We start from the raw sequence: 15,444 nt of genomic DNA on the forward strand, positions 1-15,444 counted from the left end.
ACCATAATATTCTCACATGCATGACTGGCATGACCTGACCATTTTCCCTACAGAACTACATCTCTGATTAAACTGTCATATTAATTTCCTGCACCCAGGTGAAGCATTCTGCCACCAGCCTACATAACTTACTCTATAAGCTGCTAGTTAACCTGTGCCAGGCCAGCAGATGGGAGAACTTGCAGTCTCCTGGTAGCAGAGCATGCTGGGATTTATAGATCCAGCAGCGCAGCAGTGAGAGCCACATGTTGCTCAGCCTGGGATACACACGAGACGTGCGTGCCCGTGACCGCGGAGTGGCGTCCCGAGGACAGCACAGCAGGCGGCATGCCGGGGGCGCGCCTTGGGAAGTTCTCTCCCCTATCCCTCACGGTCCCGCATCCCCTCCCTGTTGCACAGCCGGCAGCGGGGACGCGCCCTCCAGATAGCCCATGATTGGCTGGGCGTCGTGTGCGCGCATTCAGCCTGCGCTTGGCAGTTAGTTATTTGGGAAGAACGAGGAGGAAGAAGGAGACGAAGCCCGGGGGAGGAGGGAAAAAAGCGATGGCGGCACGGCTAAGGAGCATACGAAACACGAATTAGGTCCAAATACTCCCTCCCCCTGTCCCGGTTGGATTGTTCCTTGGCTTCGTATCGCACACGGGACGGATCCAACAAGAACACCACGGCGGGGGCGAAGGAGAGTTAAGGTACTTTCCAAAGTTTCCCGCGAGATTGGAAAGACCCTGGGAAGTTAATTTAAGGCAAGAACGAGCCTGGAGGTGCTGATGTCTTTGTGTCTGAAGGTTGGGGAGCCAGCTAGGGTGTCCCAGCGTCCAGCCTCTGCCACTCTGTTATGGTTGATACACTTCTTCCTTTGCCCCCCTACATCCATTGTGTGCTCCTTCATTGTCTGCAGGCGCTCATCCTGAGATCACCCAGCTGGGCTGCTTTCCAAAAAGACTTGGGAGCGCTTTGTAGTGCTGAATGGAAGTCTCAGTGCCTTGTATAGTATCACAAGAAGTTCAAGAACAAACTGTTTTTTTGTTGTTGTTTTTAACCACAGAAGTGTATTTAGTTACTATTACCAATGGAAATTATATGACTTCACTTGAATGACAGCTTCAGAGGTAGTCAACCTGCGACTCTAGCTGATGTGGAACTACAAGTATCAACATGCCAAGGTGATATTTAGTAGGTAGGGCATGCTGAGACTTGTAGTTTTACAACAGCTTGAGTGCTGCAGATTACCTAAACCTGAATTATCGGGTTCTTTAGAGATAAAACAAAATGAAAATGTTTGTTATTAGAGGATTGAAGTATTAGTTCATTATTTTGTGTACAAACAGGCCTGGAAAACATGCAGGCTTGACCGGTATTAGGGCTTTTGAAAGCAGTGTGACCGATAATGGTAACAAAACAATAATGTAATGTCAATTTATGACAGTGCCTTTCAAGACGATCTGCAGCAGCTATGGTTTATAGCATATTGGCCACAGTTGTGTACTAAATCTGTACCCATCATCTGCTGTGTTTCAACAGTGTCTTTTGTGACTCAGATGTGTGTCAGTCGATGTATTACAGAGGTAGGAAAGCTGCAACTCTCCTACTGTTGTGGAACTGCAAGTCCCAGCATGCTGTGCCAGCCTTAGCTGCTGGTGGATTGGGTTTGATGTAGACTGTCATCTTGTTCTGGACACATTCTGTCCCTCTTTACTGTTTATTGTAGGACTTGCAATTTGTGCAACTTAACTCTGTAACTGTATTGCTAAAATGAATAACAAATCAATTTATAAGAAACCGCTAACAGAGATCCATTTGATTGTTGCATACAACTTTCTGTACAACCGTGCTATAAGCTTGCATGCGTATGGCAAAATGTTTTGCACCCAGTATGATTTTTTTTTTTTCCTCTTCTTTCTTTCAGCAGATGGTTGTCTTGTTGCGATGAAATTAGACAGACAGCTGAGTGTGGAGGGAGTGATTCATTGCTTGGGATTTCCCATGAATCCAGCGCAGCATTAATTCCTATGATCCCTGTTGTCCATGTGAAAAGGGGAGTGACACTGTACATTTAATCCAACGGGCATATTTTGTGGCACGAAAATGATGAAAACGGAAGGGAAAGCGGAGAGGACCCTCAGAAGTGCATCTCCACACAGAAATGCGTACAAGTCTGATTTCCATGCCATCAAGTGTTCATTTGATGGGGTAAAACCAGAAATCTCTCCAAAGCCTGCATCTTTAAAGCTAAATACAAATGGGGCACCAGCTGATCTTACCCGGGGCCGTGCCTCTTATGGTAACCGGGTTCATAAGATCAAAAATATGTTTATGCAAATGAGCTCAACTCCCAGTGACAATCAGGTTGAAACCAAACTAATAAAGGCTGAGGTCTCCTCTCCACCTACAAACGCCTCTGTTGTAAATGTACAAAAGAATAATGCCTTAAATATCAGCACTGATCTGCCATCTCCAGAGAAGGTGGCCAGGACAAGTGAAGAAGTAGATTTAGACAAGATTGCCCTGGCAGAGAAGTTTTCGGTAACAAGGAAAATTTTTGAAAGAAATCTTTATCGCCAGCCCACTTCTGATGGGTCTTCCCCAACCAGGGAAGAGGTGACCAGGATTGAACGTAGACATGGATCTATTGATGTGGAAAGTGCCTCTTGTGATCTTATTCCCACTAGTGCACAGTCCAAGATGACCAAGTCTTCATCAACTGAGGACAGTACGTTCAGCCACAAGTCAACATCTTCATCATCATCTTCCTCTCTAAATGCTGGACCAATAAGCAGGAGATTAGAAAGTTTTCTTGCTGACAGTGATGGGGAGGAACCTAGAGACTTGTCCAAGACAGAAGAAATTGTAATAGAGGCAAACCACTCGATAACATTGACAGATAAAGGTGTAAATGTAAATAATAATGATGGCACCAGTAAAGTAATTACTGCTCGGGACCAAAAGTTAGAAAAGAAAGTGAGTTTGGATGACATGGTGCACATAAATAATACTGTAATAAGGAGAGATGATTCTTCTCAGAATAACAATACATTTCCAGATAGGGAAAAGGGTGATTATAAAGTTCCTGTATCTGACAAAACTCAGACCGAAATGGTTAGAGCAGAGCTGGTGGTGTTACAAAATGAATCTTCAGAGAGTGAAGAAGACGAAGACATAACGGATGATGTATTTGATGACATAAAACCTTTAGATCCAAAGCTTTGTCTTAATGATAGTGTCCAGATTGCAAAAAGTGAAGTTAAAGAAGAAACTGGGAGTCCTTTGAAGAACACAGCAAATGCTTGCCCAGAGGTCAGCGTGAAACCAACAGACGAAGCCACAGATGACGCAGACAGCGAAGATGATGGCAGTGAGTTTGAAGAACAGATTGATAAGAACAAAAATGTGATGAGATATTCCACCGGAGCGTATGGTATCGAGAATGCAGCTTTTGATGATGACCGAGACACTGAGGTAGAACATCCAACAGCCGAAAGTGAAAAGTTATTGGGGAATGAAGAAGAGTATGAGCTGAGTAGTGATTATGAGGAAGTACCCGGTCTGTCAGAGGATGAAGACCTAATACCAAAACGAAAAGTCAAGTTTTCTACAGCTCCAATTAAGGTATTTGTAGTTCGATAATATTTGTAATCACTTAAATATAATAACATAATGCATTTTCTTTAATATTTGCTGCTTCATTTTATTTACATTCAGTATTTAGCAAAATGTATATGTACTATTTTGCTATTTTTTTAGTATTGTTTTCTAGAAGACTGCATATATTTCAACACTTTGGTGCGGAATATTGACTTTTAATATTTCATTTTTATTTACAGTTTAACAGTGTGTTATTGTCGTGACTCATGTATTTAGCCTTTCTTGAGTCATCATTAGTAGCTGAATGACGTCCGATTGTCAATCTCATTGCAAATGTTTTAGTGTGTGGTGGTTTTGTTTTGTGTATATGTAAATGTTTGTTCCATGGGTGATATTTATGACCCATGGGATTGGAAGTGTATCCCTAAAATTCTTGTATTTTAGAGGAGTTAGCAGTTGTTGACTGGTTGCCCATATATAGATCTTGCCAAATTGCATTGTTTGCATTGCCCAAGCACCCCCGGGTCAGGAAATAGTATACAGAGGTCTTCAGGATGCTCCATGGCTGCTGTGATAATAGAAATGTCCTACAAATGTTTATTGTAGCTGGGCCGTTACATTGAGTGTTTCGATATTTAACGGGTGTCCTGGTATCTTTATTCTGATGCCCTCCAAGCTTGTGGTCTCAATTTTTATTTTTTATTTTTTTTGTACCCATACCACTTACATGTTTCCTTTGAACGTAAACCATGCTGATGTGGTGATGAGTAATCTGTACCATTAAAAATGTCAAGTAATATAAGCTTGTTTACTTAGCTGTTTCTCATTTCTGTAAAGCACCAGTTTTAGGAAGTTATGGCATCTGACTCAGTTTGACTTAGGGGAAAAAACGGACAATAGTTATTGCATTAAGAAAGCCATAATTTACTGTATAGTAAGTCTTCTGCTGCAACTTGAAAATGCGAGTTTCATGAAAGGTGCAGATTTTTTTTGTAAGAAATGTGGAATTTCAGTGTCCTGACAACTCTTGTGTCACAGTCTCTGATTAGATGGCTGCCGGACAACCACTTGGTGCTCCTGACACCCACTGCTGAGGTGCTGGGAGGCTTGAAGTGGACGTTTCTGCTGTGGCTGGAGAACTAAACTTTGATCAGGTTCTATAGGGTATCGTACAATTGGCAGAATTGACAGACCCTGGACCTCTTCGGTTCTGTTAGTTGGAGAGTGTTACTGTCTAATTTTAGTTCTAGGTGGAGTCCTTTAATCTTCTTATCTGTTTAGTTGCAGATAAAGAACCATGTAAAGCAGTCAGTAGAATGTTATGTACAAATTTGTTTACTGTCCGTGGAATGTTGCCTTAGTCATGAACAAAGTCTTTGTTGTTTTGACCATACAATCTGTTCTAAGTTATTTTTTTGGTGTTTAGTATAGTCTCCTACTTTGTGGGAAACATACATTAACAATATATGAGAGTGTATATATCATGCTAACTATTTGTTACAAACATGCATGTTTTGTTTTTACTTTCATTGTAGTCTTTTTTTTTTTTTTTATGCCAGTGGCATTGTTTGCAAATGAGTTTTCATTACATTAAGACATCCGTCACTCGGGTGCAGACACAGGCTTTCTAGAGGGGGGATTTCCAAGCCAATGCCGTCAGAGGGGGCATGACCAAAATGTAGGAGGTATGGCTATAATTTTAGACAGTGTTTGGTTACTCTCCAACTTTTTTTTTTTTCCCCTCCCCGTTCAAATAAAGGGCAGTGCTGCATGTGCTTCTGTTGGGAGCACAAAGCTCCCACTGCACGAACAGAGTTGTGTAAAGCGAGACATACCTTCCAACTGCTCCTGAAGTCTGGGTTTTGGGTGATTTGTTCTGCTAACTCAGGAATTTGTCCAGACTGCCCCACCATAAGTGGGACAATTGGCTGACTGTCCTGCTCATTTACTTGTTCTTGCAGCTTTCACTACCTGCAACTGCCAATCCCTTAAGCTCAGTTGCTGCTTGTCTAGATCCTGGAATTTTGGGGCCCTGTTTGGAAAAAGGAGAGGTACATGAAAAGCTTAAAATGAACATTGTAGGCTGTAGGTATCCCTTCCCCTAGCCAGCCCTGACATTAAATAAAAAAACATCCATGTTTAATAATTAGTCCTCCCTCCCTGCAACCAGCCCCAACATTCCATTAATGGCACTGCCATTTAATTGATAATCCTAGCCTATAGCTCCCACTCAATCTCGACATTAAATCAATTGCATTTAAAATAAATAGGCCTATTTCCCTCAACATGCCCTGACATTGAATTAATGAATAGATAAATCTACACTACCCCCCACCAAACAGCTTTAATATTAAATAATCCGTATTCAAATTAAATACTCTTATTGCCAAATGCAGTCCGGTAATCAATTAATAGCCTACAAAACCCGTTACTCCACCTTAAATTAACATGCTCTAGCATAACTCCACTATTAATTTAAATAGCCCCACCATCAAATAATTTGACACCACCAATAAATGAATATTTCTCATTCACAATTAAATGATTAGCACCCACACTTACCTTCCATCTGGTGCTGTACTTTTCAGAGACCCTCTTCTGTATATTATGGGACACCTCGTATAACTGTTGCGTAGAGCTACAGCTTATTAACATTTCTTCAGTTATGACTCGTAGGTGCTTAACTCACTAGGTACATGAGTCTTCTGAAGAGCATTCCTCATTTATCTTATGCAGCACAAGTAATAGGAATTGCAGAGTTTGTATTCCTGACTGTTCATGTGTGACATCTGGTCGGTGGTGCACCCTCCACATGTGCCATAACGGCAGCATTGGTAGGTGGAGACACACATGGGAAATGAGCGCAGAAACTGAATTATGTTCTGCATCCAGTGAGGTGGTTGGTCCCGGGGAGGGACCAGCCTGTTGATCAGTATATTGCCCCATTGCCACCCCCCCAATAGGTTCTTTGATTATTTTATTTATTTAAATAAATAAAAGGTAACATCATGTGTGTAAAACAGTGGATTGAAATACGCAGCAGATTAACGAACAGTGTCGGTAAAAGACTCGAAGGCAGGCTTGTAGCCGGGTATGCTTATCTTACAGGCAGATGTGAGGGTCCCACATTTTGGGGGATTTAATGGAAAAAAGCAGGAGACGATGGAAGGGGGGAATTGGCAAGGCTAGTACCAAAAGGAGGGGAGAATAAGGAAGGTGGAAAGGAGAGAGGACAAACACTGAGGGATCATGAGAAGGGTGAGCGAAACAGAAAGAGAGATGGCCACGGATGCAAAGGAATTAGAGGAGTTGTTGAGGATGCTGGTCATGAGCCCCATGCCTTGCACGTGCCAGGGTCTGCTAATTATTGCCTGGAGTGATGGGGAGATTGCTGCCAGTTGGCAGGTGGCTGCCGAGAAAACATATCTAAGAAGTTTATTCGGATAGCGAATTGAAGAGGGAACCCCAGAAGGAGCAACAAAAATTTAGGTTCATGGGGCACATCAATTTGAAGCACCTACTGGATTACATTTTTTCAGTTCCAGCCAGGAGAAGGCCAATTTAGGGCAGTCCTACCACATGTGGAGGAATGTACCCTCTAGGGAGCACCCTCCCCAGGTGCTTTGATTATGTAGAGACACTTGTGAAGTTTTTGTAGAGGTTAAAAGTTCTCTTTAAAGGTGTTTACATAACGATCTACTATCTATGAGCACATGTTGAAATATGGCTGACATTTATACTTCAGTATAAACTAATAGATCATTTTTATAATACACTCCCACCGTATGCCCAGAAATAATTGTCCAATTCCTGAAGTGGCCAGTGCCCTCTGTGGCTCGCCCAGAAATGAGCACTCGTATAGAAAGAGCTATTTGTAAGTAACTCAGGAGAGTTTAGCTTTGTGTTATTAGAGCAGACATTGTTCTACATGTTGCCTAATAAACTAACTTCACATGCCAAACTTTGTGCAGACCTTACCATCCCTGTTTATAAATGTACCCAATAGAGGAAATTCTCAACAGGTCTCTAAACTGGATGTGTAGTATTATGCAAACATAGTTACCCAGCGTGATGTCATTGTATATGCCTCTAGGAAGTGAGGATAAGAATGGAAAACAAGCTCTAAAACCACTTTATAAATTGAGAACTTAATTTGTTATTCATAACAGCACAATAGAATTTATTTGCACAAAATTCCGTTTTATGTTTGTAAATACTGTATAAGAAATTGTCCTGTTAATATATCAAAGATGTTCGTGTTTCTCTTTCTATTTTATTGCATTGAAGTTGCAATGTGTGATGATCCACTGTGTCTCTAAGTGTCTGGGACAACAGTCGGGTCTTGCCTAGTGTCCTTGCTTCCTTGGCTTAAGCTGCCTAAGCTACATACAGTACTATATGCTAACCAAGCTGGACACATGCCTTGCCTGGATCTCCTGGCTTATTTAGCCACACACATGGGTAAGTGGCCAGATAAGGATGTTTAGGGGGCTAAATGACCGCTTCTGATCCACTTGACCTCTAATTGTGTATTGTTTTCACCACACATGAATGATAGTTTTGTGCTATGTGAGTATAAGAGGTTATAGAATGGTAATAATGTAGACCAGTGAGGGGCAACATGAAATAGCTGGAGGGCCATTTTTAAAGTGGTTGAACAGAGGAAGGAGAGCGCGCAGTGTCCTCCCTCCTCCTCTGGGTAGGTCATGACATACCAGCACTGTGCACAGAGGAGGTCTCATGATGCGGAAGTCAGGTCGCCGCCCATTCTAATAAGAACGGGAGCAGCTGGCTGGGGGGCCACAAGCTAAGGCTCTGCAGGCTGGGGGCCGACTATTGCCCAATGATGTAGACCTTTGTGCAAAAATAATAGATACCATCATTTATATACCTTGTTGTTCCTCTGGATCACCCGGAAAGATTGATTGGGACAGCAGAACACGTTCAATATGTAAAGTAAATAAACCTTTTTGTAGGCCCAAATGGTTATCTTAATATGTACATTGCTGATAATAGATGGATGCTGTTTATAACTGAAATTATTTTGCTGTTAATTCAATGTAGAAACATGTTTCAGATTTGGAATTGAGTAACAAGAAAGCTTCAGTACGGAAGATTTTGATAAAAATAATTCTGCGATTGGAAAGAACATTGCATTCTCCTACCACGCATATTTACGCTGGCAGAGATAGTTACTATGGTAACCCTTTTTCATTTGCCCTTTTTGTTTATTTTTTTTCTTAAGTACTAGGACACTGCTACATTGCATACTTCTTTTCCTTTAAAACTATTAATATTTTAGAAGGAATATTTCCTCAGGTTTCTTCATTCTGACAATATTGAGCCTTGTGATGCACTTATCCTATTTGTTTCATTTTCTTTTGCCGATCTGACACATTTTGTATCATGCCGCTTACTGGTACTGTGTGTATAGGAAGCTGGTACTGTGTGTATAGGAAGGCTGTATATTATCTATCTTTCCTGTTGTGTCTTCAGTGGATTTGCAGCAAAATGTCATCATTTCTTTGTACTTATTGCTGCAGTTTTCCTGAGGTTTGCAGTAAAACATCATGATAATAACCGTGACTGCGATGTGTTTTTGGAGGAACTAAAATTCAACAAGCCTATAGTAAATGTTGTCCCTTGGATATCAGGGCAGCTAGCAAAATCATTTGAAGTTGTGTACTGGAAGCCGACAGATGGGCGAAGACACACAGGAGATTTACATTTCTGTTACAAAGCAGAGGTACAAGCAGCCTGAGCAAATTGTACCGAAACCCTCATTCAAATAAGCCTTTAACATTTCATGTTTATTGAAATTAAATCCCAATAATATGTTCTTGCCTGTCAGCATGTATAGAATATATAGTATCACTTGCTAGAACTATCATGGCAGTTCTAGATCGTTTTTAAAGGGATCTAAGTACACACTTTCAGCTACTGCCATTGCAACTGTGCTGTGATTAAGAAATGTTATTTTCCGTCCTATTGAACCATTGGTTCTGTGGCTATGTCGTTCTCTTTGTTTCTGCATCAGTATCCCTTTAACCAAATGCAATCTTGCCTAAAGTATGGAAAATCATGCAACTTTAAAAACATTTTTTATTTGTAATGAAGTCCTGAAAGTACAGCAAAGTGAGTGTTATTGCAGTTGTGCTATAGTTATACTTTTTTATTTTTTGTAGTTTGCATTTATCATTTGAAACAATGTGTGGTTGACCAGGAATCTGTTACTCATTTGGTAGCAGTGGAGTCATACAGCTTGTCCTGCCCTATGTCATTCACAGTAAGCATCAGTGTTTCTAGTCTTAAAGGGGTATTGCTGGCCCTCATTGTAATGGCAAAACATCTGCGTTTGTATAGTTGTTTTTTTTCACCCGTCTTTTTCTGATCCATTCAATTTGTATTTATTGATGATGAAAAACTAGCCCTCATTGGAACTATGTTTCGTTATGTGGTGTGAGTACTGTGCACAAGCAGGGGGGGGTCGGCATATTAGAACTGTTGATTGGCAGGGTAGATACATGACCTATCTACTGCTTGATTTCACCTAGTGACTGGCAGGATGTGCTGTCCACCAATGACTCGTCAGGAGTGACAATACTAGTCTCCTAGATTTGCATATTAAGCTGTAGGGGTTGGGGAGCCCTTGTCCAGTATTGTCCTGCTGAGTAAGTATGACCACACCTTGTTGGTCAAATATTTGTATTTCTTTGGCTGCTGTCTAGGCTCTGTGACACACCTTAACATAGAAGAAGTTTCTTGTTTCTCTTCTTTATTCTGGAAACTAGTCTGATCTACATACATTGAGAACTATCCTTGTGATTTGCTGGTAAATTGAGAACCAATAAGACATTGTAAGTCATTGGTGCGTTTGTGTGTCTTCACAGATTTATCTTTAGCATAAACCTGTTGTGTAGTAAAAAGTCACATATGTAATTTGACTTGCTGCATAATTCCTGTTCTGTCATCAGTGTAATGGGATGTGGATTATTTCAGTCCGTTAATAGTCTGCTGCGGTTGTAGATGGAGCCTAGTTCTGTGCAGTTCTGGCCCATTTGCCATATGTGCCCAAAATTGCATTGACCTGCGGCAACAAACAGCACAATTTACCATAATGGTTTAAGAAGTGGAAATTGCTCTCTTGTTCATGATTCTTAAGGTTCATAACCGCTCTTCTACAGCCAGTAGATCAGTGACGGACAACAGACTGTCCACCTAGGACCCCCAGCTCCTCTCTGGTTTTTATTGTCCGATTTGTTTGTTGTAGCTTGTAACACTTGTTTAAAATACCTGCTGGTATGTTATTACAGAGAAGTGTTTTCTTTATTTCATTAAATGTATTGTTTTAACTTATTACTGAGGTTATTTGTAATGTTGGGCCCTTTTGATAGTCTCCCACGTGGCCCCTGAAGTGTATCATTTTGCCTATCACTGCAGTAGATGAACTTTTTCATTACGTCAACATTTTATTTGAAAATACAGTAAACCCAGATTGTTATGGTGATGCAAAATAAGATATGTTTAGCAAATTTGTGTTGCAAAATCAGCTGTTGCCTCTGCACAGTTACACTCAAAGCTTCCAACCTCTCAGATACATAACTGGTTTATGTTTTAGTGTCACTTTCAGGATCCCCTGGCACGAGTGTTCCTAGGCTTGTAGAGCATTGTAAAAACAACACTTCATTCTGCAGTATGAGGTTGTTGCAATGATTTGCACAGCCATTTCCATTCTGAAAAGGACATGTATTTTGCTAGCAGAGGCTGGGTGTCTTCCTAAACATTTCATGAGATGCGTTTTTGCATTTTGAGCTTTCCAGTTGCTGTTTTGGCTGGGAAGTGTATTGCTGGCTGCGTTTTACCCAATGTAAAGCAAAGCTGCAAACATATAATAGTTCCACAGTAAAGGCACTCTAAATGTCTCCTTCCACTCATGATTAATTTTGGTCATACATGAGGCTAAACCAAACCATATTGTAAATTAAAAACCGACCAGCTTAATTTAATGAAAGTTCTAAAGATGTAGGCAGATTTGTAATCCTAATATGATTATTTTTTGTCATTCCATGTACACAGTAGCTGCAAGGTAAATAGGTAATGGAATATTCAGTTGTCATGGCAAATTAACATTTTCACTGCCCGTGGTTTACTGGATAGTGTGGGCTCTCCAAGTGACATGGTTCAGATTTTCCCATGTTCATTAAATCTCTAACTTTCAAAAGTCAGTCATGTTGTTTTCATGCGGTTGTTTAGCTTTTTGTTCACTGAAATATTTATAGTATATGCCTAGTATGCCTGTAATGTGTTTGTAGTTGAACACCTGTAATGTTTTGAGCTTCTTTATCCATTTATATACAAAAAAAAATCCCAAACACTAAACAAACATTTAAGAGTGAACCATAAATGAAGTTCATTATTTACAATCAAAACTTGGTCCCTAAACCAGGGATGGCTAATAAGTACAGTAAGAATAAATATAGTATGTACGCAGAAAGGTTGCATTGAAATCTGCATCTGTACATCTACTGATCTGTACCTATACCTGTGAGCGTTAATTTAAAGATAACTGCATTATACCACTTTCATACTGCCGCCCCGGCAATATCCCGGGTTGTTAACCCGGGATATTGCCGGGCACAGGGCAGTATAGATCAGAAGATTCCCGGGTCGGGCGGGTTCATACTGCACCTGCCCGACCCGGGTTTTAGAAAAAAAAAAAAAGTGAAAAAAAAGATTTTAATTACTAAAAAATACAAAACAAATGTTTACTTAACTTATTTTCAGCCAGCGGTGTCTCCGGTGCGTTGCCGGCTGTCAGGGGGACCTCTGGGTACTAAAATGACGTCATTTCTAGTCAATTAGAAATGACGTCATTTTAGTACCCAGAGGTCCCCCTGACAGCCGGCAACGCACCGGAGACACCGCTGGCTGAAAATAAGTTAAGTAAACATTTGTTTTGTATTTTTTAGTAATTAAAATCTTTACTTTTTTTTTTTTTTACTTACCAATTTTTTTTTTTTACAGTATGAATGGTGAGACCCGGGAATTACACGGGTTGCACCATTCATACTGCAGGCGAGCGGGGTCCAACACGGGAATTACCCCTCGCAAAATCCCGGGTCTAAGTCCCGGGATTTTAGACCCGTGATTTTGTGGTTGGACTATTCATACTGCACCAAGACCCGGGTTTTTCAGCGTACCTCTGCAAAAACCCGGGTTTTTGGTGCAGTATGAATGGGGTATTAGTGCCTATGATAGCTTTTTAAAAACCCTCCTTGAACAGCTGCTAATAGTCAATGTATGCTGAACATTTTTATTTATTAAAACTTTTCTCTATTACGGCTGTGTATTCCCCCTCTAATGCTGGCAACATACATTGTGTGTGTGATCACCTGGGACTGATCAATAGCCAATCAGTTCATTGAGATAAGGTGAAACGCGTTGCCTCAATTTCACCAACGTTTCAGTGATGCAATTATCTCTCCTCCTAATCTGGGCCTTTCTATAACTAATGGCAATGTTACTGATGCCCCTAGCTCACATGAATGGGAAGCTTTAACCACCTTTTGTAGAAAATGACTGGCCTCCTTGCAGTGTGGAAGGAACAGGGTCCTGGGAATATGACATTTAACACTCAGACCTTGGGATACCTATGTTGGTTGGGAGGGATCTTGTGCAGCAGTGGTTCTCACTGGGGATATTTGCCTTCATACGTTCTTTAATTAGACCTGTGAGAAAACGTGGTGACAGCCCAAGCAGCCGAATGGGGAAAGACCTAAGCACCACACATTTAATATATATATAAAAATCTCTTTAGAGCCCATCATTGTTGCTATTTGCAGGTTGGTGTGTAGGCCATTAATATAAAAGCTTTGGCATGTACATTTGTTTAGTCCCGTGAGTTAGAAGTTTTGTGAACCTCTGCTGTTGAAAAATCCTAAATCCTAAAATTCAAAGTTATATTTATAATGTTCCCGCACACATGAAACTCTTTCAACTGCTTTATCCTACTTAATGTACATTCAGGTATATAGGGATAATGTTTGTGAGTATAAAAGCCTTCATCTTATTTTACAAGGGGAACCTTGTTTTAATGTTTGTGTGTACTTGTTAGAAGTGAAACCTGTGTATATAATTTGATGGTACTGGTAACATTTACTACCTAGTTAAATGTATTGAAGTATAACTATCGCTTGAAGACTGCTTATTCCCTGAAAGTTTTCTGCTAATCTCACTATGACTTATCTGCGTTTATGGGTTTCGATTATGCTTTTAATGACAAATCTTCTGTAATTTGATGTTTTTAGATGCACGCTTTTCATGTTCACTCTTATTTTCTGCTTGTCGCTATACAATGCAGGAGGCACTTTGAAAATTCACAACGTTCCCATACATACAGTGAACACAGACTATCAATTTTCTAAGGAACCAGGGAGGTTGAGGAAAAGTGCCTAATGGATGCTATCCCTGATGTCATTAGTTCTTAGTGATGGCTTAATGTTAGTGCATCCTACACATAATAGGGACTATTCTTGCAACACACATTCTATTGGAATGATATGTAAATCACCTGTTGAATAAATATCTGTATGGTTAATGCCCACCCTTTCCGTTTTTGCGTTACAAAGTGGGACAAAGTATTTTCAATGCTGGCTGCGTGACTCAATAGATCTATTCTTCTGCGCTGTTCTCTCTCCTAGATCTGGGCCTCTGTATTGGATAACAAACCTATTGTCTTACAATGTTTACATGTTATGTGAAACAGGATCGCAGCCAAAGTCAAGTGTGCTGGATCCTACTGTACTCTCTCCTTAATCTAGTCTGCCTTATAGGAGAAATTCTGCAGCAATATATTTTATACAATACATGGAGACGTTTACTCTGTGAATCCCTGGACCTTGTGTTTTTATGACCTGGATATATGTGAAATTAACATAGTAATAGTGTACTTTCTACTGATGACCAGTTTAAAGTTTAGGACCATGAAAGAAAATGATCTGGTCACTTAATGGATAACAGACTCTTGATAACAGGTCCTGGTGTGTGTGTGTATCTCTATCTAAAGTGTATGTGTGTATGTGTGTGTGTATATATATATATATATATATAATTTATTTTTTTTTTTTTTTCCCCCCTGATTAATCTATTGGTATGAAGAAAAAAAAACTTAGAGCAGGAATACTGAATATGTTTAATTCTTAGAGCAAATATAACCCTAAGCTGAAAATGGGATGTAGTATAAGATAAAAATATTAATCAAAATACAATTAGATACATCGTCCAATAAATACTAGGTGGAACAGATTTGTATGTAACTATTATATAACTTGTGCATCCAAAACATGACCAACAGCTGAACACAGGGTAGTATGCACAAGATGTGTGCTGCTTTTCCTGTTCTTAATAAACACTAACTAGGCGTTAAAGGAGGTGCCTAGAGAATGTACTGGGGAAGTATGATGTGGGGGAGGCATGGGGTGGGCGCAGAGTGGGTAAATGCACTCTGGTGGAGTCTAAGGGAAGAAGTTAAAGCTAGTGCAGATGAGTGTTAGATCAAAGGCTACCCTAGATGGGAGTACCAGAATGCCAATTGAGCAAGGGCTATTATGAAATGAGGCCTAGGGAGCCCAGGCTTTATGAAAAGTGACGAAGTTCCTCAAAATGCTGGTAATATGTTCCACCTGGTAATCTCTAATATTTCTCTAAAGTTTCCAGTTTGTATTTTCAAAGACTCTGAAGAGGAAGGTTTGTGTTCAAAGCTCTAAAATAGACTATACGGGGAATGTCTGGTTTCAATTCTTCTAAGGGGCTTAGGGATAGAGCCACTTGCGTAATATACAGTTCTTTGCTTAAACGATTACT

At 40.3% G+C, this 15,444-nt stretch overlaps 1 protein-coding gene across 4 annotated transcripts in view; it reads left to right on the forward strand.

Moving 5' to 3' along the window:
• The first annotated feature begins 439 nt into the window (after positions 1–439).
• The window catches only part of LOC142098123 (neurabin-1-like), a 68,331-nt gene continuing 53,326 nt past the window's right edge, over positions 440–15,444 (forward strand). The window contains exons 1-2 of one of the 4 annotated variants that reach the window (XM_075180628.1): positions 440–689; positions 1,907–3,606. In XM_075180628.1, coding sequence (XP_075036729.1) covers positions 2,086–3,606 — 1,521 coding nt within the window. In that variant the 5' untranslated portion in view covers positions 440–689; positions 1,907–2,085. The remainder of the gene's footprint in view (positions 690–1,906; positions 3,607–15,444) is intronic. The other 3 variants (XM_075180625.1, XM_075180626.1, XM_075180627.1) reach the window with 3 other exon arrangements.

This window comes from Mixophyes fleayi, chromosome 7, assembly GCF_038048845.1.
Source record: "Mixophyes fleayi isolate aMixFle1 chromosome 7, aMixFle1.hap1, whole genome shotgun sequence".
Taxonomy (NCBI): domain Eukaryota; kingdom Metazoa; phylum Chordata; class Amphibia; order Anura; family Limnodynastidae; genus Mixophyes; species Mixophyes fleayi.